The sequence below is a fragment of the Dasypus novemcinctus genome, chromosome 6, assembly GCF_030445035.2.
Source record: "Dasypus novemcinctus isolate mDasNov1 chromosome 6, mDasNov1.1.hap2, whole genome shotgun sequence".
In the NCBI taxonomy this organism is placed as follows: domain Eukaryota; kingdom Metazoa; phylum Chordata; class Mammalia; order Cingulata; family Dasypodidae; genus Dasypus; species Dasypus novemcinctus.
Genome location: NC_080678.1, coordinates 70,439,230 through 70,466,105, shown reverse-complemented (window position 1 = coordinate 70,466,105; position 26,876 = coordinate 70,439,230). Strand labels below are relative to the sequence as shown.

Sequence of the window (26,876 nt, the reverse complement as noted above, 5' to 3'; positions counted from 1 at the left end):
AACAACAATGGTGACAATGGGCATCCTTGTCTTGTTCCCAATCTTAGAGGGAAAGTTTTCAATCTTTCCCCATTGAATATGATGTTGGCTGTGGGTTTTTCATATATGTATTTTATCATATTGAGGAATTTTCCTTCTATTCCTATCTTTTGAAGTGTTTTTTAATTTAAAAAAATGGATGTTGGATTTTGTTGAATGCCTTTCTGCATTGATTGAGATTATCATGTGATTTTTTTTCCCCTTCAATTTGTTAATGTGGTATATTAAGTTGATTTTCTTTTGTTGAACCAGCCTTGCATACCAGGAATAAATCCCACTTGGTTGTGATGTGTAACTCTTTTGATGTGCTGTTGGATTCGATTTGTAAGTATTTTTTTGAGAATTTTTGCATCTATGTTCATTAGAGAGATTGGTCTATAATTTTCTTTTCTTGTAGTATCTTTATCTGGCTTTGGTATTAGAGTGATGTTGGCTTCATAAAACGTGTTGGATAATTTTCCCTCCTTTTCAAAGTTTTGGAAGAGTTTAAACAGGATTGGTGTTAATTCTTTTCAAAATGCTTGGTAGACTTCATCTGTGAAGCCATCTGGTCCTGTACTTTTCTTTGCTGGAAGATTTGATGACAGATTCAGTCCTCTTAAATGTGATTGGTTTGTTAAGTTCTTGTATTTCTTTTCTTTTTTAAAGATTTATTTATCTATTTATTTTCCCCCTTTCCCCTCCTTCCCCCCTACTGTTTTTGCTGTCTGTGTTGTCTTCTGGTCTCATTTTCTCTCCTCTAGGATTCAGCAGAATTCAATACTGGAGACCTCTGATAGGGAGAGAGGTTCCCTGTCAATTGCGCCACCTCAGTTCCTGGTTTCTGCTGCATTTCATCTTGACTCTCCCCTTGTCTCTCTTCCGACGCATCATCATCTTGCTGTGTGACTCATTTGCGCGGGGCACTGGGTCACCACGCAGGTACTCGCGTGGGCACTGGCTCACCATGCAGGCACTTGCGTGGGCACTGGCTTGCTGCATGGGCATGCTTTCTCTTCTTTTTTTTCACCAGGAGACCCCGGGGATTGAACCCAGGTCCTCCCATATGGTAGGCAGGAGCTCTAACACTTGAGCCACATCTGCTTCCCTCTTATATTTCTTGTAGTGTCATTGTAGGCTGGTTGTACATTTCTAGGAATTTGTCCATTTCATCTAAGTTGTCTAGTTTGTTGGCATACAGTTTCTCATAATATCCTCTTAGGATTTTTTAAAAATTTCTATGGGGTCAGTTGTAATGTACCAGCTTTCATTTCTGATTGTGTTTATTTACATCTTCTCTCCTTTTTTTTTTTGTTAGCTTAGCTAGGGATTTGTCAGTTTTATTGATCTTCTCAAAGAAACAGCTTTTGGTTTTGTTGATTTTCTCTACTGTTTTTTTGTTCTCAATTTCATTTATTTCTGCTCTCATCTTTATTATTAATTTCCTTTTGCTTGCTTTGGCATTGGTTTTGCTGTTCTTTTTATAGTTTCCCTAGTTGTTCAGCTAAATCTTTGTGTTTAGCTCTTTCTTCTTTTTATATAGGCATTTAGGGCTATAAATTTCCCTCTTAAGGCTACCTTGGCTGTATTCCATAAGTCTTGATATGGTGTGCTCTCATTTTCATTTGTCTTAATATATTTACTGATTTCACTTGCAATTTCTTCTTTGACCCATTGATTATTTAGGAGTGTTGTTCAGGCTCCACACATTTGCAAATTTACTTTTTTCCTATCTATTACTGATTTCCAGTTTTATTCCATTATGATCTGAGAAGGTGCTTTGTATAATTTCAGTATTTTTATATTTGTTGAGAGCTGCATTGTGCCCTAACATGTGGTCTATCCTGGAGGAAGATCCATGGGCACTTGAGAAGAATATATAATCTGCTGAGTTTGGATGCAGTATTCTGTTTATGTCTCTTAGGTCTAACTCGTTTATCATATTGTTCAAGTTCTCTGTTTCCTTTTTGATCTTCTGTCTAGTTGTTCTATATAATGATGTGAGTAGCGTGTTGAAGTCTCCAACAATTATTGTAGAGATATCTGTTTCTCCCTTCAGTTCTCCCAGAGTTTGTCTCATGTATTTTGGGGCACCCTGTTTAGGTGCATAGATATTTATGACTGTTATATCTTCCTGGTAGATTGTCCCTTTTATTAGTATATAATGGCCTTCCATATCTCTTATAACCTTTTTGCACTGAAAGTCTGTTTTGTCTGATATTAGTATAGCTACCCCTGCTCTTTTCCAGTTACTATTTGCATGGAGTATCTTTTTCCAGCCTTTCACTTTCAGCCGGTTTGTATCCCTGGGTCTAAGGTGAGTTTCCTGTAAGTGCATATGGATGGCTCATGTTTTTTTATCCATTCTGTCAGCCTGTATCTTTTGATTGGGGAGTTTAATCCATTCACATTCAATGACATTATTGTAAATGCACTATTTACTTCCTCCATTTTATTCTTTGATTTCATATGTCATATCTTATTTTCGTCTGTCTTTCTACTCTTTTGGTTAGTCTTTCTTCTATTCTTCTGTACACTCCTCCAAGCTTTTCACGCCTGTCTTTTTCTTTCAGGTTCTGAGGCTTCCTTTAATATTTCCTGCAAAGGTGGATTCTTTTTTGCAAACGCTCTTAGTCTCTGTTTGCTTGTGAATATTTATACTCACCTTCATATTTGAAGGACAATTTTGCTGGATAAAAAATTCTCAGCTGGCAGTTTTTCTCTTTCAGTATCCTAATTGTATCATACCACTGTCTTCTTGCCTCCATGATTTCTGAAGAGAAATCTGTACTAAGACTTACTGGACATCCCTTGCACATGATGGTTTGGTTCTTCCTTGTTGTTCTGAGAATTTTCTCTTTATCTTTGACATTTGACATTCTTGTAGTATGTGTCTTCAAGTAGGTCTATTCGGATTTATTCTGATTAGGGTACAGTGTGCTTCATGGACATGTAATTTCATTTCTTTTGTGTGAGTTGGGTAATTTTCAGCTATGATTTCCTCAAATACTCTTTCTACCCTTTTCCCTTCTCTTCTCCTTCTGGAACTCCCATGACATGTATGTTGCTGCATTTTGTGTTCTCATTCAATTCTCTGAGCCCCTGCTCAATTTTTTCCATTCTATTCTCTCTGTTATTTCCTCTCTTCAATTTTAGCTGTTCTATCTTTGGTATTCCTTATTCTTTCTTCTGTCATTTTGAGTCTGCTGTTGTATGCCTCAAATGCGTTTTTGATCTCACCTATTATATCATTCGTTCCCATAAGCTCTGTTACTTTTCTGCTCAGGATTTCAAATTCTTCTTTGCACTCATTCAGTGCCTTCTTGATGTCTTTTATCTCTTTGACCATATTGTCTTTCAACTCATTAATTTGATTTTGGAAATTTGTATGCATCTCGCTGATCAGTACTCTCAAATTCTGCATCTCCTCTGGGGTTTTGATATATTCCTTTTCTTGGGCCATGTCTTCTATTTTCTTAGTATGGCTTGTAATTTTTTTTCTGACATCTAGGCATCTGATTACGATGTAGTTTAGTCAGAAGCTCAATTTCTTCCTCTTTTGGAGGGATTTAGTGGCAGGAGGCTGTGTGTTACCACTGCTCTTTTGATTCTTGGCTTGACCTGGATTGTTAGAATTGTCCTGCTAGTTGTTCAAAACTGGGCACTGGACCCAGTAATTGGTTGTGGAGTTACTACCTAGGGCCTTAAGAAGGGAGTTTATAGAGGCTGTAAGAAGCCTCTCCTATTTTTAATTTTCTTGCATGCACTTCCTTGGTCTGCCAGAAGATGGTACTCTTTGGCAGCTCTCAGTTCAATGCTTGGTGGGAGTGTTATTTGCTCCAACACAGATGGGATCACTGTGATAGAGCTTCTTGTCTGGAGGCTATGAGCCTTGTAATTAAAACTTTCTCTGAGACAGTTCTCCAAACTTTTCTGGCAGTCCCCTCCCTTTCTCTGGGTTGGGAATATTTCCACTCCACTCTGAGTCCTTAATGGTCAGTTCAGGTTAGTAGAGGAGGAGATTGGGAGGGTTGTGTATCTTAAAACGATGCCGCAGCCCCACCTGGACTGGAAGTGTTCCTGGGACACAGCAGACTGAATTTGTGAGTCAAAAGCTGAGTCAGCCTTAGGCTGTGTCCCTCTCTCTCCCCTTTCCTGGGGATGTCCTCAACAATTAGTCCCAGCTAGAAGACAGGGAAGTTGCAAGGGTCAGATTTCACCAGGGCTTTGCTGGCTCCCAGGACAAATCATGGTGTGGTCCTGCCTGGCCTGGAAGGGCTTGTGGGAAACAGCCAACCAAATTTGTGGGTCAGAAGTTGAGTCAGACTTGGGCTGTGTCCCTCTCTTCCCCCTTTCCTGGGGTAGTACATCCCTGGAGCCCCCTTTATTCACAGGCCCAGAGGCAACGTGTCTTTAGTGTTGGGATGGTGCCAGCAGCAATAGCCCCTGGTTTCAACTCACAGTTCTGTTGTCGAGATTTCCCTCATTTGTCCCTCTCTCCTCTGGGGGGTGTCCAGGCTTCACCTGCTGTCCTAAACCCTAGAAAATATTTTTCTAGGCTGTTTCAGTCTGTCCTCTAGCTATTGTTCTGGAGAAGAGAGTTCCATGTCTTTCTAGTCCACCATCTTTCTGGAAGTTCCATTGAGTTTTAATTTTGGTTCTTGGGTATTTCAGTTCTAAAATTTCTCTTTGATTCTTGTTCATGCCTTACTTTCCTTTGGTGAATCTCTATGTCTTAACATTTGTTTCAAGAATATTTGTGCCACCACACCATGGAGCCTAGAGTGATTACAACTGAAAATGGGAGGATTGCATCCAGCATCCATGTGGAATCTGAGCCTCCTCTTGACATAGAGGTGCAATGGACACAACCAATCCAATGTCCACATAGAAGAGGTGGCATTGGATTGGGAAAAGTGGACATGGTGGACGATGGGTATGGGGAAAGGCAGGAAGAGATGAGAGGTGGAGGCATCTTTGGGACATGGAGCTGCCCTGGATGGTCCTTCAGAGGTAATCACCGGACATTGTAAATCCTCACAGGGCCCACTGGATGGAATGGAGGAGAGTATGGGCCATGATGTGGACCATTGTCTATGAGGTGCAGAGGTGCCCAAAGATGTACTTACCAAATCCAATGGATGTGTCATGATGATGGGAATGAGTGTTGTTGGGGGGGGGGGGGGAGAGGGGGGGTGGGGGGGTGGGGTTGAATGGGACCTCACATATATATTTTTAATGTAATATTATTACAAAGTCAATAAAAAAAAAAAAGAATATTTGTGATTGCTCATTTGAACATTTTTATAATAGCTGTTTGAAGGTTTTGTCAGATAAACTCAACATCAGTGTCATCTTATTGCCGGCATCTTATTGTTGGCATCTTTCCATGGAAGTTGAGATTTGGGTGATTCTTTATTTGCCAGTAATTTTGGTGATCTTAGCTGGGGAAAATGTTTAAGGGTTGGAAGATTCTGAAAATATTTATGCCAAGAGAAAAAAAAACTTTTTGATGATTTGCTAAGAATACTTTGTCAGAAGATCATAGTTATGAAAACGGAAATAATGTTATATTACTTATTAGGTTTTATAATAAAATATTCATTCTTAATAAGAGTTTTAGAAAAGACTGATTTCTCAAGTCTAGCTACTAGAAACTTCTAGCTTTGTTTAAGCTTTATAACATGTTTCCCATGTGCAATCAGTTAGATAATATCATATAAATCATTCATTACAAAGTATAATTTTGCATATCATTTTCTTCTATTGGTACAGTTATTTTTTTAATATGACATTCCCATATCCCAGCAAAAGCAAAAAAGGAATTTTCTCTCTTGCTTAGAAGGAAAAAAAATGGTGTCTTCTCTTTCTTATATAAGAAAACTATTAATAAATTTAAAAAATACTACGAGTCCTGCCCTTGTAAGTGGTAGTCAGGAGAAGGAAAGAAAGAAATTGATAACAGAACAGAACAGGGTTTGTGTGACCACCAGGCATCCACATATTTTGCTGTGATTATGACAATTCTTTAGGGTGAACAAAGCCTTCTACCTGTCCAATTGAAGAAAGAAAAAAGAATAGAAAAGAAGAGATACTAAAAACAAATAAACCATAGAACAATGAAAACCACAGAGAAAAAGAACAAGGATGTCTTCCAACTAACACAAAAATGTCTTCAATTATATGCAAACATCTCTATATTTATTGTGTTCATGGTCTTTGGGTTGTACAGTCTGAGATTCAAGTTCTAGTTCTGTCAGTTTCCAGCAATGTGGCAATGTGGCCTTGTTCTCTGGACTGCTTCCTTAACTCTGAGATGGTGGTGACAATATAACCTTGCAGGAGTTGCTCTGTAGGTTAATAATGCATGGTAGAGATTAGAGCCAAGCATAGTGCCTGACACACAGGGTTGTCAATAACTAATAGTAAATTTCTTTCTTTCATTCCTTTTAAGGAAAAGTTCTATCTATTATCAAACAAAAGTTATCAGTTTTAAATTGCTCCTGGAAAGAACTTCCAGACTGTGGTAGTATTTCATTCCAATGCCAGATAAGAGAAAAAGTCATAAAATCTAAGCATATGTTGTGGGAAGCTGCCTCTGGCACAGGTGCTGTATTGGCCATCTTGTTGCTAAGCGCTATTTTTAGATACTAACCTGGTTAAGTTTGTTTCCCTACCCTCGCTGAAGCAATTAAGTTTCTATTCTTACGCCACTCCCCCGGGCTCCAATTGGGCATTCCGTAAAGAGCATGAAAGTCTTTCCGTGGACATTGCCAAATAACCACCTGCATGTGTGTGTGGCACAAGAATCAAAATCTAGTTAAGCAATCATTTACTGACACATGTGTTGTCAGTATGTACCACTTCATTCATCCCTGGCTATAAGAACACCTGACTGACCCTCAATAAATGAGGCTTGATCAGAATCCTGTCTTGCCTCCATTCTTTGTGTCTCTTGTCCCTTTTTCATTCCTACTCCCTCCCTCAGGTCTCGGTTGGACTGATCCGCGGGTCGGGTCAAGTGGCGCCCGAACAGGGCCATGAGTATGAGGGATCAAGTGAGTAACGCCGATGGAGGAACTGGCCAGTTCGCAAGAAAAGAGAACGCAAGAAGAGAGAATCAGGAGGACGCCGCGAGGGAACCTGCCTCACGGTCGAGGCCTCGGTAAGTGATCGGCGATCATGGGGCAAGAAATGAGCCAGCATGAGACATTTGTAGAAGGTCTCCAAGAGGCATTAAAGACACAAGGAGTAAAGGTGGAAACTGATGATGAATCTTCTAATATAGAATCCGGTGAATCTGAGGAGGAGACGGTAAAGTCTCGACCTCTGCCATACGTTCCCTGTCCCTCAGCCCCACCTATAGTTATGCGGGTAGTTGACCCAAGGAAGGAGTTATTAGAAAAAATAGAGAAACTAAAAGAACAAATCCAGTTAGAGGAAGAGCACCAAGAACTTATATATCAATTAGAAAAGCTGAAAACAGGAAAAGCAAAAAGTGAAACTAAAAATATAGAGCCCTGCGCCAAGTCACCCACTCAAGGAGCGGCGTTAAGGAACCCCCAGACTTCTAATCCTTTAACTACCTTAAGTGAACCCGAGGTTTTTCCTGTAACTGAAACCACAGATGACCAGAATCAGGCCTGGAGACACCATAGCGGCTTTGACTTTAAACTCGTTAAGGAAATTAAAACCGCGGTCTCCCAATACAGAGCTACCACTCCCTACACCCTAGCTTTGTAGAATCCATTGCTGAAAATTGGCTCACCCCCATCGATTGGCACACTATTGCCCGTACTACTTTGTCTGGAGGGGATTATTTGTTATGGAAATCAGAGTATGTTGAGCTTTGCAAAGATACTGCCAGGCGCAATGCGCAAGCGGGCAACGGGTGTATCCTAGATATGCTAATAGAAGAAGGAAATTATGCTTCCAACGAAACCCAAATGCAATATGATGCAGGCTTATTTGTGCAAATTCAAGCTGCAGGCACTAGAGCCTGGAGAAAATTACCTACCAAAGGAGATTTTAGTTTCTCCCTCACTAGCATAAAACAAGGACCGGATGAGCCTTTTGCAGACTTCGTACATCGGCTCAAAACCGCGGGGGGAGGATATTTGGAAATGCAGAGGCAGGCACTGAATTTGTAAAACAATTAGCTTATGAAAATGCAAATGCTGCTTGCCAGGCCGCAATCTGCCCGTATAGAAAAAAGACAGATTTGTCTGGCTATATTAGATTGTGCTCAGACATAGGAGGTGCATATCAACAGGGTCTAGCAATGGCAGCAGCCCTACAAGGGTTTACTAAGTTAAACAGTATTTGGCCCAGCAAAATAAAGGGAAATGCTTCACCTGTGGTGAAGAGGGCCACTTTGCTAAAAACTGCAAGGGTCATAAGCTTAGACCAAAAGGGACACTCTGCAGCCGAGCGCTTCTGGCACTCTAACCCCGGCACTAACCATGCCACAGTTCTGTGGAAAGACCCAATGGATAATACTTGGCATGGAGCTGATCCCGTCCTAATATGGGGCAGAGGATCAGTTTGCGTCTATTCAAAAGAATTAGATGCAGCCAGGTGGCTGCCGGAACGATTGGTTAAACAAATGGATAATAACAATCTATCCAGGGTAGAGGACTCTCCCTGAGATGAATACTGTTTTCTTGCAGGAAAGTAACCAACGCTAAAACCAGTGCAGCTGTGCGGCCCCCCTGGAATCCTTCTATGCAGCTTGGTCACCATCGTTGGAGCCCTTCTGTTATACGCCGGCCAGACCTGCATGGCCCCCGACTACGTGCTGTCCAGCCGCGAGATACAGGAGCGGCTGCTGCCCGTCCTGCAGAGCCCATCACGCGCTTCTACGGCAACAGCCCCTTGTGGAATGGGTTGAATGGACTGTTACCCTACATACTCCCCCTCTTGGGACCTCTGCTTGGCTTACTAATACTTCTATCGCTAGGACCTATTCTCTTTAACAAGATTATGGCCTTTTTAAAGCAACAACTGAATGCCATAAAAATGCAGCCCATCCAGGTCCATTATCATAGACTGGACATGGTCAACTACGACGAGGGGTCTAACCACTACTTGCAAATGGATCCAGCCGGTAGGCCTGATCCCAGACCATGAATATCTCGTCAGTATCTTCTGAGGCGCTAGACTGGTTAGTCAATGACGGGCAACTGGGCAAGGCATTCTCACGATAGCAACCGCCTAAGACAGGGACGTGGCCTTTCGTTGCCACGATTCTCAATGACGGGTAAGGTCTAATGTGATCGTCTGTTTGCCAGCCCTGACCTAAGACAGGCACAGTCCCCCCAGAACGGGCGGTCTTGTCAGTCTTCCTTTTCTGCTAAAAATATTAAAGGGGGACCTGTGGGAAGCTGCCTCTGGCACAGGTGCTGTATTGGCCATCTTGTTGCTAAGCGCTATTTTTAGATACTAACCCCGTTAAGTTTCCTTTCCCCACCCTTGCTGAAGCAATTAAGTTTCTATTCTTACACCACTCCCCTGGGCTCCAATTGGGCACTCCCTAAAGAGCAGGAAAGTCTTTCCGGGGACATTGCCAAATAACCACCTGCATGTGGGTGTGGCACGATAATCAAAATCTAGTTAACCAATCATTTACTGACACATGTGTTGACAGTATTTACCACCTCATTCATCCCTGGCTATAAGAACCCCTGACTGACCCTCAATAAATGAGGCTTGATCAGAATCCTGTCTTGCCTCCATTCTTTGTGTCTCTTGTCCCTTTGTCATTCCCACTCCCTCCCTCAGGTCTCGGTTTGACTGATCCGCGGGTCGGGTCAATATGTGAAAAATTTTCTTAATGGGGATTTAATATTGGCCAAAACTCCACCTCTCATCGGTTATTCTGAGATATCCCAGTAATACTTACAAGTAGGATGAGATGGAAACAGCTCAAATAATGAAAAATACCTTAATAAATCTGAAGTATTTGACAGTTTGGGGGAGGTGACAGAGGTCACTAAGATTTTACATAAAATTAACATATATTTGACAAATTACTTAAGAGAACCTATAGCTTTGTTAAGTATTATGTGAGGATTTACAACTCCATAAAGATGTGAACTGTAGCTTTGCTACACTCAGGAAAAAGCATAATTTTTTTGAAGGAAGTACAATAGAATTAGGAATCACTGCTTAAGAACGTTAATTTAGATGGTAGAATAAATTTCATCTTCTTTAAAAAGAAGAAAAATAAGATACTTACTTCTCAGATTATGGAGCAACATATATAGCAAAGTCATAAATTTTGAATGCTGAATAAGAGAAAATTCCTTTTCTCTAGCCCACAAAAATCCAGATACATAATAATCAAGTAGAATGGCTTCCTTTAAACAAGTCTGAAGATTTTTGAAATTCAAAAACTCCTCCAGTTTTCTGTAGCAAAAAGAAAAATCCAGATATTAAAATCAAACTTAATATTGATTTTCTAAGAATTTTGAAAACTTAGATTTTAATGGAAATCCTATAATAACCATAGTCTAAAGTTATTCATCATTATATCAAATTCCATAAGTTCAAAATGAGAGCGCAAGCAAACTCATAGGGAATCACCGGAAGTGACTGTTTCACCAATTCTTTACTTTGGAGTTTAATAATTAATGATGGAAAGCTCTCATTTAGGAAGATTGGCAACAAATAAATTTAGAAGGAATGAGAGAATTGGAAAATCACTATTTGCAAGAACTAATAAAATAACAGTTCCAGTAGGATTCAATGGATGTGAAAATCATTAAGCTAAAGATTGACAATGGAGTGGTTATTTGCACTGAGCCAAAGTATGACGAGTACTTCTATCAGAAAAATTGTCAGAGATTTGGAAATGGACAAAAGAGATTAATGGGTCGCCTATCATTGGAGGTCTGGGTTGACTAATGGATCCTCTAGAGATTATCTGATTTGATAGGGTATACAGTTTTGATTTTGTTTTTAATTGACTAGGGTATTTTACAACTCTTTAGAGATAGAAATTAAGTTAAATAAAAACTCCTAATGCAAGTGATTATGGCAATGTAAGTAAATTTTATACATTTGAGAAATATCTGGAAGTCAAATTCTCATTTGAAGTGGTTTTAGCTGTACATTGGTTTCCTCGTTAATATGTTGAATAAAAACTTGGATACAAGTTTCTGCTTTATCTATCCTGCTTCTGGCAGTCGACCTCCTATTTCACAGTTTGTGCTTCCAGTATTCTCCTAGTTTTGAAAAAGATGGAACTGGTATTTCCTGGTAGATTATATATGATTTCTGAGGAGTGAGGGATGGTTAGCAACTTCATAGTGTCATTTAAAAAAAAAGAAATCCTTGTTATTCATATTAAGCTAAATTACGTGATCAGCACACAGTAGGCTTAAATAAAGTTGATAGAGTGTTTGACTCTCCAACATCATTTCATCCACAGTGATATCAGGGTGGACTTAAACTCCAAAAGTGAGTTCTGATTATTCTAAATCAATCATGATAATCTCACGTTCTTCCCATAATGTCATAAAATGTGACTCAGTAAATGCTATTTCTCTTAAATAATTATTGGTACATTGAGGGCACTCCCTTAAATTATTCTTGTTATTTCATATATGAGAGTGAGGTTCACTTTTTTTGTGCTGAACAAAAATAAGAAAGAGTAAATAAGTAACTCTGATTTCACTGGTAGTCATCTTCTAACCATAAAAAAAAATTAGTCCCAAGATTAAGGCTCATTTCTTGATACACCTGAGGTCCTGAATCAACCAACTCTGTTAGATTTTTATATCAGATTAACTCTGCTAGATCCATATTAACTCGGCTAGTTTTTTACATCAGATTTTTAGATCCAACTAGTTAGATTTTGAGTGTTATTGTCTATTTGTTGCTTTTCTTCCAGAATTGAGTTCTAAGAGCCTTTTGTATATTTAGGGATATTAATCGTTTAAACTTGTACAATTTTAAGACTAATTTTGTTTAACAGAGAGTCCATTTTATTTATAGTAAGGGGAAGAAATCAGGTTACATTTTTTTCTCATTTGCACCCTTACTTTTGTTGACATGTTCTGTAATAATTGTCCCTGTCTATTATTATCATATTAGACTTTATTTTAATTTTAAGTGAACCCAAGGCTTATTACCAGACCTTTTATATTGCAGTTTCTCATTGGCGATTTTGTTTTGTTTTAAATTTACCAATGACTTGATTCATGTTACAGCTGGGTTATGAAATAGATTATTCAATGAGACCATATAGCTACTATATTTTCTGAGTTGTCTCATATATTGCACTGTCTTGTTGTCATCATAACTGATAAATAACCTGAATTGGTAATGTATTTGGGGGTCACATTGTTTTGATTTCCCAAATTTTATTTACTTGTTAATTCACTGACTTCTGCATTCAGTGTTGCAAAGGAAAAATCTGAGACCTGGTGGAGTATTTTTTTCTCTAGGTGGCTTGCTTTATCCAAGATTTAAGATCATTCATGCAGTTTTATTCTATTAAAATAAAATATTAAGGGAAGCGGACTTGGCTCAGTGGATAAGGCATCCTCCTACCACATGGGAGGTTCGCAGTTCAAACCCCGGCCTCCTTGACCCTTGTGGAGCTGGCCCACGCACAGCGTTGATGCATGCAAGGAGTGCCATGCCACGCAGGGGTGTCCCCCACGTAGGGGAGCCCCATGCACAAGGAGTGCACCCCGTAAGGAGAGCTGCCCAGTGCGAAAGAAAGTGCAGCCTGCCCAGGCCTCACACACGGAGAGCTGACACACAAGATGATGCAACAAAAAGGAACACAGATTCCCAGTGCTGCTGATTAGGATGGAAGTGGTCACAGAAGAACATACAGTGAATGGACACAGAGAGTAGACAACTGGGGGGGAGAGAAATAAATAAAAAATAGACAACTGGGGAAGGGGAGAGAAATAAATAAAAAATAAATCTTTTCAAAAAATTTTAAAAAAATAAAAGCTTTGATTTTATGAAATTTAAATTATCTTTTTTTCTGATATGCTGTGTTGGATGTATATTCTGACAATTTCTAACCACATTAACCTGCATTTTGTATAAATGTTCTTAAATATTTCTTCCACATTACTGATGTAATTTCTAGCAAGGTACATTCTGCATTGGTTTATTCTTTTATGCTTAGTTTCTTGCCTTAGTTCTAAAAGTTTATTTACATTTTTTATCATCTTTTAAAAAAAGATTTATTTACTTTATTTTTCTTGATTTATCTTCCCCTCCCCCAGATGGTTCTCTCTTCTGCCTGCTCATTGTTTACTTGCTTCTCCAGGAGGCACCAGGAACCAACCTGGGACCTCCCACATGAGAGGAGAGTGCCCATCTACCTGAGCTACATCTGCTCCCCGTGGGCTTGCTTGTTGAAGTGGGGCTGGCATCTGGCTCATTGTGGCGGGAGATGGCATCTGCTCATCGTTTTTTCTTTTTTTTAGGATGCACTGGGACCTCCCATGTGGTAGGCAGGCACCCAACTGGTTGAGCCACATTCGCGTCCCTATAATCTCTTCTTTATCTCTTTTTTGCCGAAATGCTGACTCTTTAATAATCAGCTATTGTATATCATTTTCTTATGTTTCCAGCAGTTAGTCTTACTTTTAGGTGTGCTCTTCATCTACCTTCTTCACACCATGTTTTCCTAACTATATATTTGATGTGGATATTTGCAAATGTTGTTGCTTTTTAATTTTTTCAGTGTTTAATAGTATTTGAAGGAAGGCAACTACTTATATACACATATTTTGGTGAAATGTCTTTGAAATCTTTCTCCACCTTTGCTCTCCTCTGCAATCCTCCCCCCCCCCTCCCCCAAAGTTATTGCAGTTTGAATGCAATGTATCCACACATTTTACTAGCAAATTTGTAGAAATCTTATTTCTGGGAGTAAGGGAGATGGCACAGGGGAGAGAGGACCACGCCCTAAGGGGGAAGGACTATGCTTAGTAGTGATTTAGGAAGTTTTGCTATAGTGATAGGTGCTATAACTACTTTGTCTCACCAAAATTTTCTGTAAAAATATTACTATATTCTTGCATACTTTTGAAATTGGAGTGCATTTTATTTCTTGAATATGATGACATGCAGAAATAAGCCTTGAGGCAGGAGCTGAAAAGCTCATGGAGGCCCAGTTATAGAAAGGTTATAAAAAGATCTCTCAGTGTTACTTCTGTGTTTATATAGTGATTTTTAATTTAGCCCCTATCTCTTTTTTAAAAAGGTATTTGAAGTAGATCTGTAAATAAAGTCAGAGTTACATTAAAACATGAATGATTGATAGCACCTAGGAGACCATGAGAAATGTACCCAGACATTCAGCTTTGCTAAAAGTGTACTCATGTTTTACTGATACTTTAAAGTTTCATTCACTTGGCTGCTTTCATGGAGAGTAATTTAAAATTTTAAATGGTAGGGAAATGTGCTGGTTTCTTATAATTTATTTAAATCCATCTCTAGCTTTGCAAACAGCATGATTTTGTCATACTTCTGTCACTTGATGACAGGATACCTAAATTATAGTTTCATCATTTTAAATGTATATAATCTCCATTTACAATAATGTTATTTTAAAATGAGAGTGAATGAGTGCTTGCAAATATTTCAGGATTACTGTTACAAAAACCACATGAAGAACCTCGAGAAAATTCCTTTGCAAAGAAATGGCTCCTGGCATCACACTTGTGTTCTTTACCCCAAGATGATGCCCTAAAATTTGAGATTACTTCAGGTGATTTCCATTTTAATGAGACAGTCTAATAGGTCAATCTGCAGTATGCCCAGGCTGCTTCTACACTGCTGACTTCTGTGTCATCCTGCGTATCATTTGCTTTGTCCCAGACCTCATCTCTTAATGATTAAAGATATTTCTAGAATTTAGATACTTAACAACAAATGAGAGCCCATAATTGAAGGAAAAAAGTCACACAAGCTACGTTACATGGTATGACTTAAGATGTGGTAAGAAATAAACAAGTTTGAAAAGCATTTGTTTATAACACCTTTTATTTAATATAAGCATATCATACAAATAAATCAGAACCTATATTAAATACTTATCATTTTGCATTGTATTATTTTGCCTAATATTTAAAACCTATCATTTTGTATTGCAATGATCAACAACACTGAGGGTTGCTTGAAAATGGCAAGAAATTTACACAAAGGCATAAGTAATTGGCAGTGTTAATACAGTGCATGCATTCTACTAATCAATTCTCACACTAAAAATCAGAATTCTTAATGCAGATTCACTTCTATAAAAATGGTAAAATTATCATAAGATACTTGTTTAAAATATGAGAATTTTTTTCTATGGAATGATCCCTGTAGAGCTGCAGATATTAGGCAGTATGACCAAATCACAGATCATCAGCATTTCTCGCAGGTTTTGCAGGCACTGGAGGAGAAGAGCATCTTTGGAAAGGGCCTGGTAGTGTCATTTGCTTGCTCTTGATATGCCTTCTCTTCTCAGATTTCCCTGCCAGCCAGTACACCTGACATATTTCCTTCTCAGTAGTAAATCGCCTCTATTCCATAATATTTGTAAGATTTGCAAATGATAACCCCTGACAGAATCATTTTCTATTTGTCCATTATGGGCCACAAAATCCTGCTTGCATCTTATGGACTGGTCTGCAGAGACCTTACAACAAGACATCACAATCCAGCACATCCCATCATCTCCACTCTCCTGACATTATAGCCATCATGCTTCTGTCACTAGAGTAAGACAATTTTTAAAAGAGGTGATCACTAAAAACACCTTTTAGGAAATTGTTTTGCTGGCTGTATCTGACAAAAGTTCTAAAATAATGACCTACTGTAATAATAAATGTCCTTAAGATATATATATATGTATATATATATACATTAATTAAATTCACATTTTAAGCAACATGTATGAAATCAGAGTACTTATTATAGCTTCATTTCCAATAAAAATCATAAGTAGATGACTAATCTTCAGGGATTTCCAAAATAAGAAAACATATTGGATACTAATATTATAGAAAACACAATTTATTCTTCCCATAATGAGGCAGAAGGCTGATTTTCAGATTGTTCAGCTGACAAGTTTTATGAATGAGAGAGAAAAGAAGTAGAAGATAGCAAATGCAAGGGGCTGCTTTTTAAACAATAAACCATTATTTTCAGTTAATATTAACAAGATGGCTTGAAATGTATTTCTCCTATGAAAAAGTCTGCAGAATAATGCAAAAAAGCAACTGGATATATATGAGTGCACAATATAGTAAATATTTTAAAAAGCTTAAAGTATGCAATAACATAACATGGTCATTTATAGATGCAGAAAAAAATATTTCTATATTTGATTGTAATATTGAAGTACTTACTGTTGAACTCCATCTACATTCTCTTCTAGCAATTCAGAGATTTGGGAAAATGAAAGAAAATCTAGGGACAGAATCTTCTCATGCTCCTGGGGTTCATCATCTGCCTACAATTAAAAAAAAAGGGGGGGGGGATGAATAATTCAGTGGCAAGTTTTACATATTAATCCTATTGATACCAAAATTTGTTTTTACTGTGTTCTATCTACTTGTTGCCAGGATGGAAATTTAAATACAGCATTCCCCCTAGATAAACATTTTTCTTTTCCATTTTGATATAATGGTACCTCTCCTCTGAAAAGTCAAATGGCTAGGTATCTACCTTTTGAGCATATTCAAAACTGGGGCCCTGTTTCAACTCAACAAATATTTATTGATTATCTACATATTCCTTATTGAGCTGGGGGCTCACAAGGAGGTGAAAACAAGTAAGAAAGAGCTACTATCCTCAAGAAACTTAAAATCTAGTAAGAAGAACAAACTAAGGGTGACTTTAAAGCAAGAAAAGTAAAGAAGTGTGATAAGGGAGCCATAACAAATGTGTCACTGAGTCTCAAAGACTGCCTCAGGGACAGATCAAGGAAAGTAGAGAGGAGGTCCAGGAATGGGCCTTGTGGGACTGGGGTGTATAATGCCCCAGGTGGACAAATCAGTAAGCCTAAGATTTTGAAGACAGGAAGGTTGTAAATAGCAAGTGGTTCACCATGGCATCCAGACCACAAAGGCAAACAGTGGGGTTTAGGTGGGAAGTGGAGGTGGGAACACATTGTAAAAGATCTTCAATTTAATAATCCAACCTATATTTACTGAGTGCTTACAACATGCAAGATATTGTGCAAGGAACCATAAATATTTCAGACCCTGGCTCATTGAAGAATGACAGGCTGGGGAGTTTGTTCTTAATAGCACAGGCGATAGGGAATCTGTGAAAGTTTTAAGTGGTGAAATGACAAGCTAACAAGTGTGCTTTACAGAAGGTAAGTCTTGCAGCAGGGTGAAGGAAAGACGGAAGCACCGAAAGGACATAGACAAAGGGTTAAATTAAGAGGTTATCAAAATCAGTTCAGGAAAGAGGCTTTGGGCTGCACTGGGTTCATCACAGTGTGGATGAAAAGAAAGGAGTGAATGGGACATATTCTATATGGGGGACTAAGAGAGGGAAGAATGAATGGAGATACTGAGTTTGTGATATAGGTGATGGGGAGAAAACGGTGGTGATACTCAGGACTTCCCACAGCACATAGGCCATCTTTATGTGACCGAGACAAGGCGCCAGGTGGTGGAATTACTAAAAGGTCCCTTCTCCCAGGGCTGACACAGCTCTTTGCCCATGTGCCCTGCTTGTGAATAGAGTACTTTGAGCTTTCTACTCACCCGTTAGCTGAATGTTTTTATTCAGAGTCCATTCTGCGCAATCTTACATGGCAACCTAGTTACACAAATAGACGTAGGAGCGGTGGAAGATGACGGGAATTTTAAGATGGCAAGATGATGGGTTTACTTTTCTTTGGTTGCATTTAAGGTGGAGGACACATACCATGGGTGACAGGTTTAGAGGTTAATTAAAAATTTGGAGTCACAGAAGTCTAAAGATGTTGGTTTAGGAGTCGCCTGCAAGTGCGACAGTGGGTGACAGGGACCAGGGCCAGAGGATTAGGAGAGAAGCTGTGGATGGAAGGGTGGAAGGAGACTGAGAAACGGGGCGAGAGGCCACAGGGAGCAGCAGCTTCATGAATATCAAGAGCTGCGAGTTCTGGGGGGGATGGGACTGGGGACTAGTAATTTTCAGTACAACAAATAGTAACTGATTCTACTATGCAAATGGGGCCCAAGAAATAAGAAGAGCAAGGAAATGCTTTGCTACATTAACCAGGTCACATCCCAAATTCTCCTTATTCTTTTTCCAAAGTGGAAAAATCTGTAAAATGGAATGCTTATTGGTAATTGGCTTACCATTTGTAATTTAATATTAGGTTTTTACTTATTTTTTTAAGGATCTAGTTTTGAAATAAAATAAGATACTTTATTAACCATCTTCTTGTAATCTATAGTTAGTAAATTAAAACCTAGGTCAGACTAGTAGATACACCTTGCATCCAGTAGGTACTCAGACACTAGTAAATTGAATTAAATACACTTGGTTTTTAAATAGGGTAGTTTTTTGGTCCATAATATATGGCTATATACTTGTTTAAGTGCTTTGCTGGTTTTATATATATGTTTATATATTAGTATATACACTAAAGTGTAATTATTTCTGCACTCTCAATCTCATTAGATTGTAAATTCCTCAAGGAAAGTCATTCAATCTTTTACTTCTTTTTAGAATTCCACACAGGATATTACCTGATTGTCTGAACTCATCGTCATCATATGAGGGCATTGTTAGATGATGGAGTGTGATAAAAAGCAGGACTCAGAGAACACTGGATCTAGTGAAGGTATGGCTACTGATTAACTTGGTGACTTAAGGCAAGTAATTTGAACCTAAATTTGAATTTGTGTTTAAAAATCATTTCAATATGTTTTGATACAAGATCACGATCATTATTAATAAGGAATAAAGCTATACATAAAAGTGAATTATACAGATATACAGATCAATTTTATTTGATTTGAAAAATTTCTAGATAGGAAGAAATTAGGTCACGCAAGAACTATATTGAAAGAGAATAATATAACTTTAACCTTTTGGACAATAATAATTCTAGCTAAGGTGCCAAATATTAGAGCCTCAATTTTCACTAAAACTTGCAGGCTTAACATAATCATCTTTAGAAGAATTTGCCTCTGGGCTTTTGATTTCTTTTGCTTTAAATTGCATTCCTAGAACTATTTAAACTAGAGCTCTTTTTTGCTTGTTTTTACACTGCCTCACACTAAAGAGGATATACAGTGGTTAAAAATCTTTATTTTTCAGTACATTCTGATTTGTAAAATTAAATATACAATAGAAAATTCATAAACAGGCTAATAAAAATGTGGATATGTAATTGTGGCTTTCTCAGTAAAATTACATCCCCAAGTAGGAAAATATGTAAGCTAAGCTGTACTGTAACTCATTTTATTCCACCACCTTGTGGATTTTAGAAGTCATTCCTAGAGCAATAAAACTGTAAGCCTGATATTATTTGTCAGATAATCTTCTGTCTGATTTTTTTCTCTAAGGTCATTTAAATTTTCCACATTGTATTATGTGGCTTTTCTATATGTGGTTTCCTTTTATAATGTTAGCTTTTGGGGGCATCTTTCTATCCGTAACTGGTAGTGTCTTACATAAAAGATTCTTAATAAATATTCATTAAAAGAAATGTAATACATTTAACCGAAGATTTCTAAAGAGAGTTCTCTTAGTCACAGAGAACATAGACTGGTCTACAAATTCCAGCTTTTGAAAGGCTTTCTTCAAGACTGAAAATACACGAACCAAGTAGTAGTGCTGTGTTGAGCCATATTGGAGCCTGGGGCCAAAGGAAAAATCAGTAATATTGAATTTTTTATTAAACATTTTGATCCATCACGAATATTTTTGTCTTAATTTTGAATTTTAAAAATATTGTATTAAAATATTTTTCTTGATTACTGAGTTTTGGGTGCTCTCTTAAATTTTGTGCCCAAGGAGAGTTCCTCACTTGCCTTACTCTAGTCCTGGCCCTGCTAAGGAGTCAATTTAGAAAAAAGAAAAACTAACAGTAAGCCAAATAGATGAAAGAAGGATAAGTAAAAGCAAGAACTAGTTCTTTAAAATAATGAATAAAATAAGCAAATCTTTGGCAAAAGTGATTAGAGAACAGAGAAAGAAAATGAATATGTGCCATGTTCATGTATTATATTTGAAAATTTAGAGAAAATGGGTGATTTCCTAGGAACATATAAGTTATCAAAATTGATGAAGGGTAAGGCAGAAAATTGAACAGACCAACTGAGAACTAAACTGGAAGTCTGTTTTTCAAAAAGTCACCAGGCCCAGATGGTTTTACACTTGTAGTTCTAGCTAACCTTCAAAGAAGATTCAATTCTATGTTTGTCTAATAATTATAGACTGTTAGAGGATCCCTTTTGAAGGTGCCAGCATAGTCTGCCTACAAAAAAAACGGAACTAGGCAAAACAGCAGAGTAGATAGTTTTACAAATCGCTCCACTAGAAAATGAAACTACCGGGAAAGAAGACTGGAATTAAATTTGTGGTAACCCTGCAACCGGAATGGATTTCAGAACAACTATAGGAATGTAAGAGGAAGCAAGAGGCAGCCAGGAGTTTAGCTTTAATAACTGAAAGTACACAGTACTGACAAGCCCCCGTCACTCAGTCCCGGAGCAGCAGCAGATGAAATGGCTGCTGCTATAGCCACAACTGACCTGATTACAGATTTGAGGAACGGCCCGGTGGGGCAAGGGCTGGCAGAGGAATCCTCCTTTAAAACCTGGGGTTGAGGGCTGAGGTTGGTCTGGGGGAATCCCTCAGGGGTTAGTAGGGAAGCTGGCCTCAGTTTCAGTCCTGTGGGCAGCAGCACTTCCAGCCTCCCAACAGCAACCACCTGGACAAACATAAAGAGCTAGGCCACCTTCTTTGGCTGTTTTTGTTTGTTTCCTTCTTTTTCTTTTTCTTGTTCTTCTTCCTTCTATATGTGGGTGTTTCCTGGTCTGGGAGATCCCTGAGCCAGACCCTGGCCTTGGTTTCAGTCTTCTCTGCTGCAGCAGCTTTTGGCCTCATGCCAACATTTACCAGGACTTAAAGACCCAGAGACTTTCCTGCTAGTTGAGTTTCTTTCTCTTTCTTGAGTTTTTTAGTCTGGTGGATCCTTGAGGACCCAGCATAGATGCTAGCCTAGGTTTCTCTCAGAAGTATCATCTTCTGACCTTACTTCAGCATCTGCTGGGACATAAAGAGCCAATGTACTTATTTTGTTTTCTTTTCTTTTCTCTCCTCTCTTTTTTCTTTTCTTTCTTTTCTTTTTTTTTTGGTTGGTTGGTTTTTTTCTTTTACTGTTTTATATGTTTGCATCTGGTGGATAAGCAGGAACCCTGGCCTAGGTTTCAGTCTCAATGGCAGCAGCTTCTGGCTTTCCACTAGCATGTAACAAGAAACTTGGAGAGGTGGGAAATGTCAGTATTTTTTCTTGTGGCTTTTTTTTTTTTTTTTCATGTATGGGTTTCTGTTAGAAATATTTTTCTCTCTCTCTTTTATTCTTTTTCCCTTTTTCTTTCTTCCTTCTTGTTCTGAGTCTGGCAGACTATAGAGAGGAAGAATTAGATTTCCAGAATGATCACAATATAATACTCAGAATGTCCACTTCTCAACAAAAAATAAACATACAAGCAGACATACAATGAGACTGGACCAGGAGAGTATGTTCCAGTTGTAGGAAAATAATAATAATTTGATGGTAAATATACTCCAGAAGAAGCAAAGTCTCTGGAATCATTAATCAAAGGTCATAGAATAAATTTCATAAATAATGTCAATGAACATGGACAAAGAGCTAAAGGAAATCAGGAAAAAATTTTATATGAACAAAATGAGAATTTCAATAATGAGAGAAATTATAATGAAGAACCAAGTGAAAATTCTAGAACTCAAAAGCACAATAAGTGAAGTGAAAAATTCAGTAGACTCCTTCAAGAGGAGATTGGGAGGAGGCAGAAGAAAAGATCAGTGAACTTGAAGACAAGAAAACTGAAAATTTTCAGCTTGAGGTATAGAAAGAAAAAAGAAAGGAAAAAAAGAGGAGCCATCATCAAGCATGCCAATATATGCATCATAGGAATCCCAGAAGAAGAGAGAGATAAGGGTCAGAAAAAAACATTTGATGAAATCATGGCAGAAAACTTCCCAAATCTGTTGAAAGGTATGAATATACAAATCCAAGATGCTCAATGAAAGCCAAGCAGAATGAACCCAAGTAGATCTACAAATTGAAATACATTGTGATCAAACTGTCCATTCCAAGGCCAAAAACCAGAACAAGAACAAAAAAGGAAATTATAACCAAAATCACTAACAAATTCAGAAACAAAAATTCTAATTAATGAGAAAATGATAAAACAATCAAAAGTTTAAAAAAACAAGATGAATAAAAGGCATTTGTTGGGGCATTTGAATCAAAAATTTGAATCCTTCCTACGTTTTAAATAAAATGTAATGACAATGTCAAATTCCAGTCAGATTGTTCTGGAACTTTGCAAACTAATTTTAAATACATATATTTTGGAAAAACAATAGTGAGAGGAAACTTTCTGAAGCAGATATTAAATCTGAATATAAAAAAGCATGATATTGTCACAAGAACAGAAAAATTGGTTAGTGGAATAGAGAATCCATATAGAGAGAGAAAAGTCACAGTCAGTTCAATTTCAGCAGGAAGAGGATTGTTTATCTAGTACATGATGTGCTGGCTTAATTGGTGATTCACCTCTAGAAGAAAACAAAAGTAGATCCTCATCTCAAATTAATCAAAAACTAAATTTAGCCATGATAAAAACTATACTTCAGAAAAATTAAAAATTGAAAAAAGATGGAAGACTATTAGCACAACCTGAGAGGTAGGGAGAGGGGAGCTTCTTAAACAAGACAGGATCCCCAGAGATCAATAAGAAAGACAAGCCTAAATATTTGTCAATATCTCTATGGCTATAGCCAGCATGACCTGAGAGTCTAAGTGTCTGATAAAGAACACTACCATATATTAGCATTTTGATGTTCATTAGTACTGTCTTCTCAACAATATTTTAAATGATTTCTTCTGCATCCTCTCCATAGTTCTGCACAGGTTGGTCTACGCTGTGATGTGAACGGTTTCAATCAATATGTCTTGTAATATTGAAATTGCAAGAATCTCATTGATATTGTATAAGTGCCCTCCTGTCCTGAATAAAGCTCAAAATGTGCTGAATAAATGGCAACTAATAGGAGATGTGGTGACACTTTGAAACATTATTCAGAAGAAGCTATTGGGAAATAGTAATTTGTATTTTCTTTTGGTCCCTAATGTCAATACTTAAAAGAATTACACTTCTCAAATAGTATTTCTGAAGATATTACCAAAGTCAGTTTGTAAACAAATTTTTGTTGGAAAACTGATCACTGAATTCCAAATACACATTTACAAACTCCTTCCACATGCAGATCTACACATAGCAAAGAATTATTTTCAGATTTTTGGCATTTTGCTCTGTTCTTATGCATTTATAGAGATATCTGCCAAAAGTTTAGTTTTACCTTTTAAAGGAATGCATTTATCCCAATATTACTAAAGAATCTGGAATGCTGAATTCAGAAAATTGGCAAGTAGAGTCTGCAATGTCACAGAAAAAAAATTTCCCTGAATCTGGACTTATTTCTGCTTGTTCACAGTGTCTCATGGAACAAATACCTTTCCTGGCATACTTCAGACCCACATGATTTTAATTAGTTAATTTAACATTTTATTGAGCGCCTACTATGTGATTTGAATAATTGGTTCTTTTCATTCTATAAGTATTTGGCTACAAACTACAAATGGGAAACCTCAGATTACTGGAAGTTTGTGCTTTATTTCCAAAAAACTTGGCTAGAAAAAAATATTTCACTAATCGTTGGCTCAGCTGACTAGATGGTATATTGGCTAAGTCACTTTTGATACAGAAATTATTAATAATGACACCATCAAGGACTAGGTCTCTAGGGATCAACTCTGGAAAGAATCTGATCTGAAAAGAACCTTTTGGCATGTAACTGAAAAGCCATGGCCTTGGGAACAGAGACACCAAGGAAGAAAAGGACTTTGCTATTTTCCGTCCAACCGCTGAAATCCCCCAGTCAGCACAAATGGGCAGCAGGCAGCACTTGCGGCTCTAATGAATTACAGGGCTTTATGGATCAGACGTTTTCTCAGCGAAATATCGGGACCCTGATTTCATTAGAAGGAAAAATTGAGTTTCCACCATGTAGCGTTTTAACGTCTTCATCTTAGTAAATGAGCACAGCTAAGTGAGTCCAGGTTACAACTTGATTTCTTAGGTTTATCACTAACTAAAAGATTGAGTATATCCCGAAGGACACGTCACAGGGAATACTCTGCTCCTCAAAGAAGTTAGCAAATGTGCAAGCTGTAAGCGCCAAGATGGTAGATAACCATCTACCGTCTAGCTCATTCATCTGACTCATTCATTATAAAAAAAAAAGTGATTTTTCCCCCCCTGGCGCATGGCACTTCTTTACGTCCTTTGTTTAAAAATTACAGGATATTTCTCTTTTCTTTTTTTTTAAGTGAGGATTCATAAAAGATCCCAAACTATCTGAGTCTTTTTAAAAAGGACATTATCTACATGAATAAGTATGCAGATGTATGTGGGGACGATTATGCATTACCGTAACTTTTTGTATATATTTAAATAACACAATTTAATTGGGAAATTTCCTATGCCACTTTTGAAATTGTATTACTTACATTAGAGATCACAAGGGAGTAACTGGCTTAGTAACCAGTTTATCACATTAAAATGTGTTTTTAATGTATGCTAATTTCAAAAGGCTCATTGGAGAGCCAGTTGCCTCCGTGGTCTGTGCGGTGTTCGGAAGAATCTGGGCTGAGAGTGACCTGTCTGTCTCCAAGCAATGTACCAAATGATTGGCTCTGTTTCCTCATTTAAAAAATTTCAGTTACTACTTATTTTCTTCACAATGAATGCTGTTTAATGATTATAAAGGGAGTTGAGCATAAGAATGCAAATAACATTAGTATTCACCTTTAGGGCCTTAAAAAAACTGAAGGAAAAAACTTCATAGAAACAAAATGATAGACTCGATGTGTGAAGATTCAAACATTCTTTTGGTAATATGAGGCAAAAATGTTGTATTCTTAATTTAGGTCTCGGGATATTAAATATATGAGTAATCAAACCCATCTTAAATTCATTTATTATTGAGCGCTGGTGTTGGGAGGTGCATACAGATACAAACCTTTTTTCACAGGAGGCCACTGGGGCCCAAGGAGGTTAAATGACTTTCCTAAAGATAAGTTGATGATAAGCAGCTAAGCCATAACCAGAATTCCTGTATTGCCGCCACCCATCCTTTGTTCTGGTTTATCACATATTTACAGATTTAGATAAATGTCAAGTAAGGGAAACCTTAATATTAGCCAGTCCGCTACCATTGAAGGGTTATTATTCCATGTTACCTATTGAGCAATTGGATTGTGATCGTTACAAGCAATTTCAAAAAGGAACTAGCCCATTTAAAATTGAGGTTAATTTTGGATTTTCTTTTTAAGTTCAGAGAACCCCCGGCGAAACTTGTTAGATGTAAGATCGTTTAGGAACGGAACCGTGTAATGGATGAATTTATACTTGCTGGCGCCACGGGCGGCGGGGCCCGGGAGTGGCTGCGCCTGCGAGACCCGGCGTCGCCCTCCGCCAGCCCCGGCCCAGCCCACCCCGCTGCGCACCCGCCGCGGTCGGGTCTGGGGCGCCGCCCTGCGACCGGCCGCGCCCGGGCCGCGGGCCTGCGAGCGGGTGCGGGTGCCGGCGCCGCCGGGACACGCCGACAGGGAAAGGGCGGCGTACCTCGCACTCGGCCGAGGTCCCCGCCGGGGTCACCCCTGCGGGAGTCGTCCCTCCGGGAGTCAGCCCCACAGGCGTCGCCATGATCTCGTCGCCGGCAAGCCGCTCGTCGCCTTGGCAACAGGAGTGGGTGGGGCGCAGGACCTGGAGCCCCGGAACGGATCCCAACCGAAAGCGGCTCCCGGGCCCCAGCGCCTCCCTGCCCGGGAGAAAGGCTGGGCACTGGCGGTGGGAGCGGCAGACCGAGGCCCGCGCGCTGCTTCCAGTCGGCTGCGAGAGACAGTCTTGCCTTTTGCGTATGAGCGAAAGTAAATAAGTGGATGAATAAAATAAAACTTAAAAAATGAAATGGAATGAACTGTTACATGTCCAAGTGTCTAATGCTGGCACAAAGCAAGTTCTCAATTAAAAAAATGATATGTATTACTGGAATTTTGAACAGTGAAATTTGATATTAAAAGAATAATTGCCGTTTTTAAAGGTATTATGATGATTATTGTCATGTCTAGAAGGAAGAAGTGTCTTTTTAGAAAACGTATTGAAAAATTTGGTGATGAAATGATCTTTCTGGGACTTACTCTGAGATAATGTCGGGAGGAGGTCATGGGCAGAGTGGATGAATCGAGATTGGCCTTCAGCTGTGTGACGGGATACTGGCGGGGACGTGGGGGTTATTATATTTTTCTTTCTAGTCTTGCATATGCTTGAAATTTTCCATTAAAAACATTTTAAAACAAAGAGATCTGTGTAATGGCAGTATGGGTATTCTTGACTTCTCTTATTTATCAGCACCTGCTCTCTCTGCCCTTTCATTATCCAACTAATTCTTTGACAATCTTTACATTTTCTGCCACTCTTGGTTTCGACCCCGGAACTAGGTAGAGTACTCCATTCAAAATGGGATCAGTTCTAACAGTAATGGGAGGGTTGCCTCTGGGAGAGGTGCTT

At 38.5% G+C, this 26,876-nt stretch overlaps 1 protein-coding gene across 1 annotated transcript in view; it reads right to left on the bottom strand.

Moving 5' to 3' along the window:
* Window positions 1-26,148, bottom strand: part of CABCOCO1 (ciliary associated calcium binding coiled-coil 1) — a 137,880-nt gene extending 111,732 nt beyond the window's left edge. Inside the window, exons 1-3 of the mRNA XM_004462497.4 lie at window positions 25,932-26,148; window positions 16,389-16,492; window positions 10,256-10,425 (exon numbers count right to left, since the gene is read on the bottom strand). Coding sequence (XP_004462554.2) covers window positions 10,256-10,425; window positions 16,389-16,492; window positions 25,932-26,012 — 355 coding nt within the window. The 5' untranslated portion in view covers window positions 26,013-26,148. The remainder of the gene's footprint in view (window positions 1-10,255; window positions 10,426-16,388; window positions 16,493-25,931) is intronic.
* Between the last annotated feature and the right edge of the window lie 728 nt (window positions 26,149-26,876).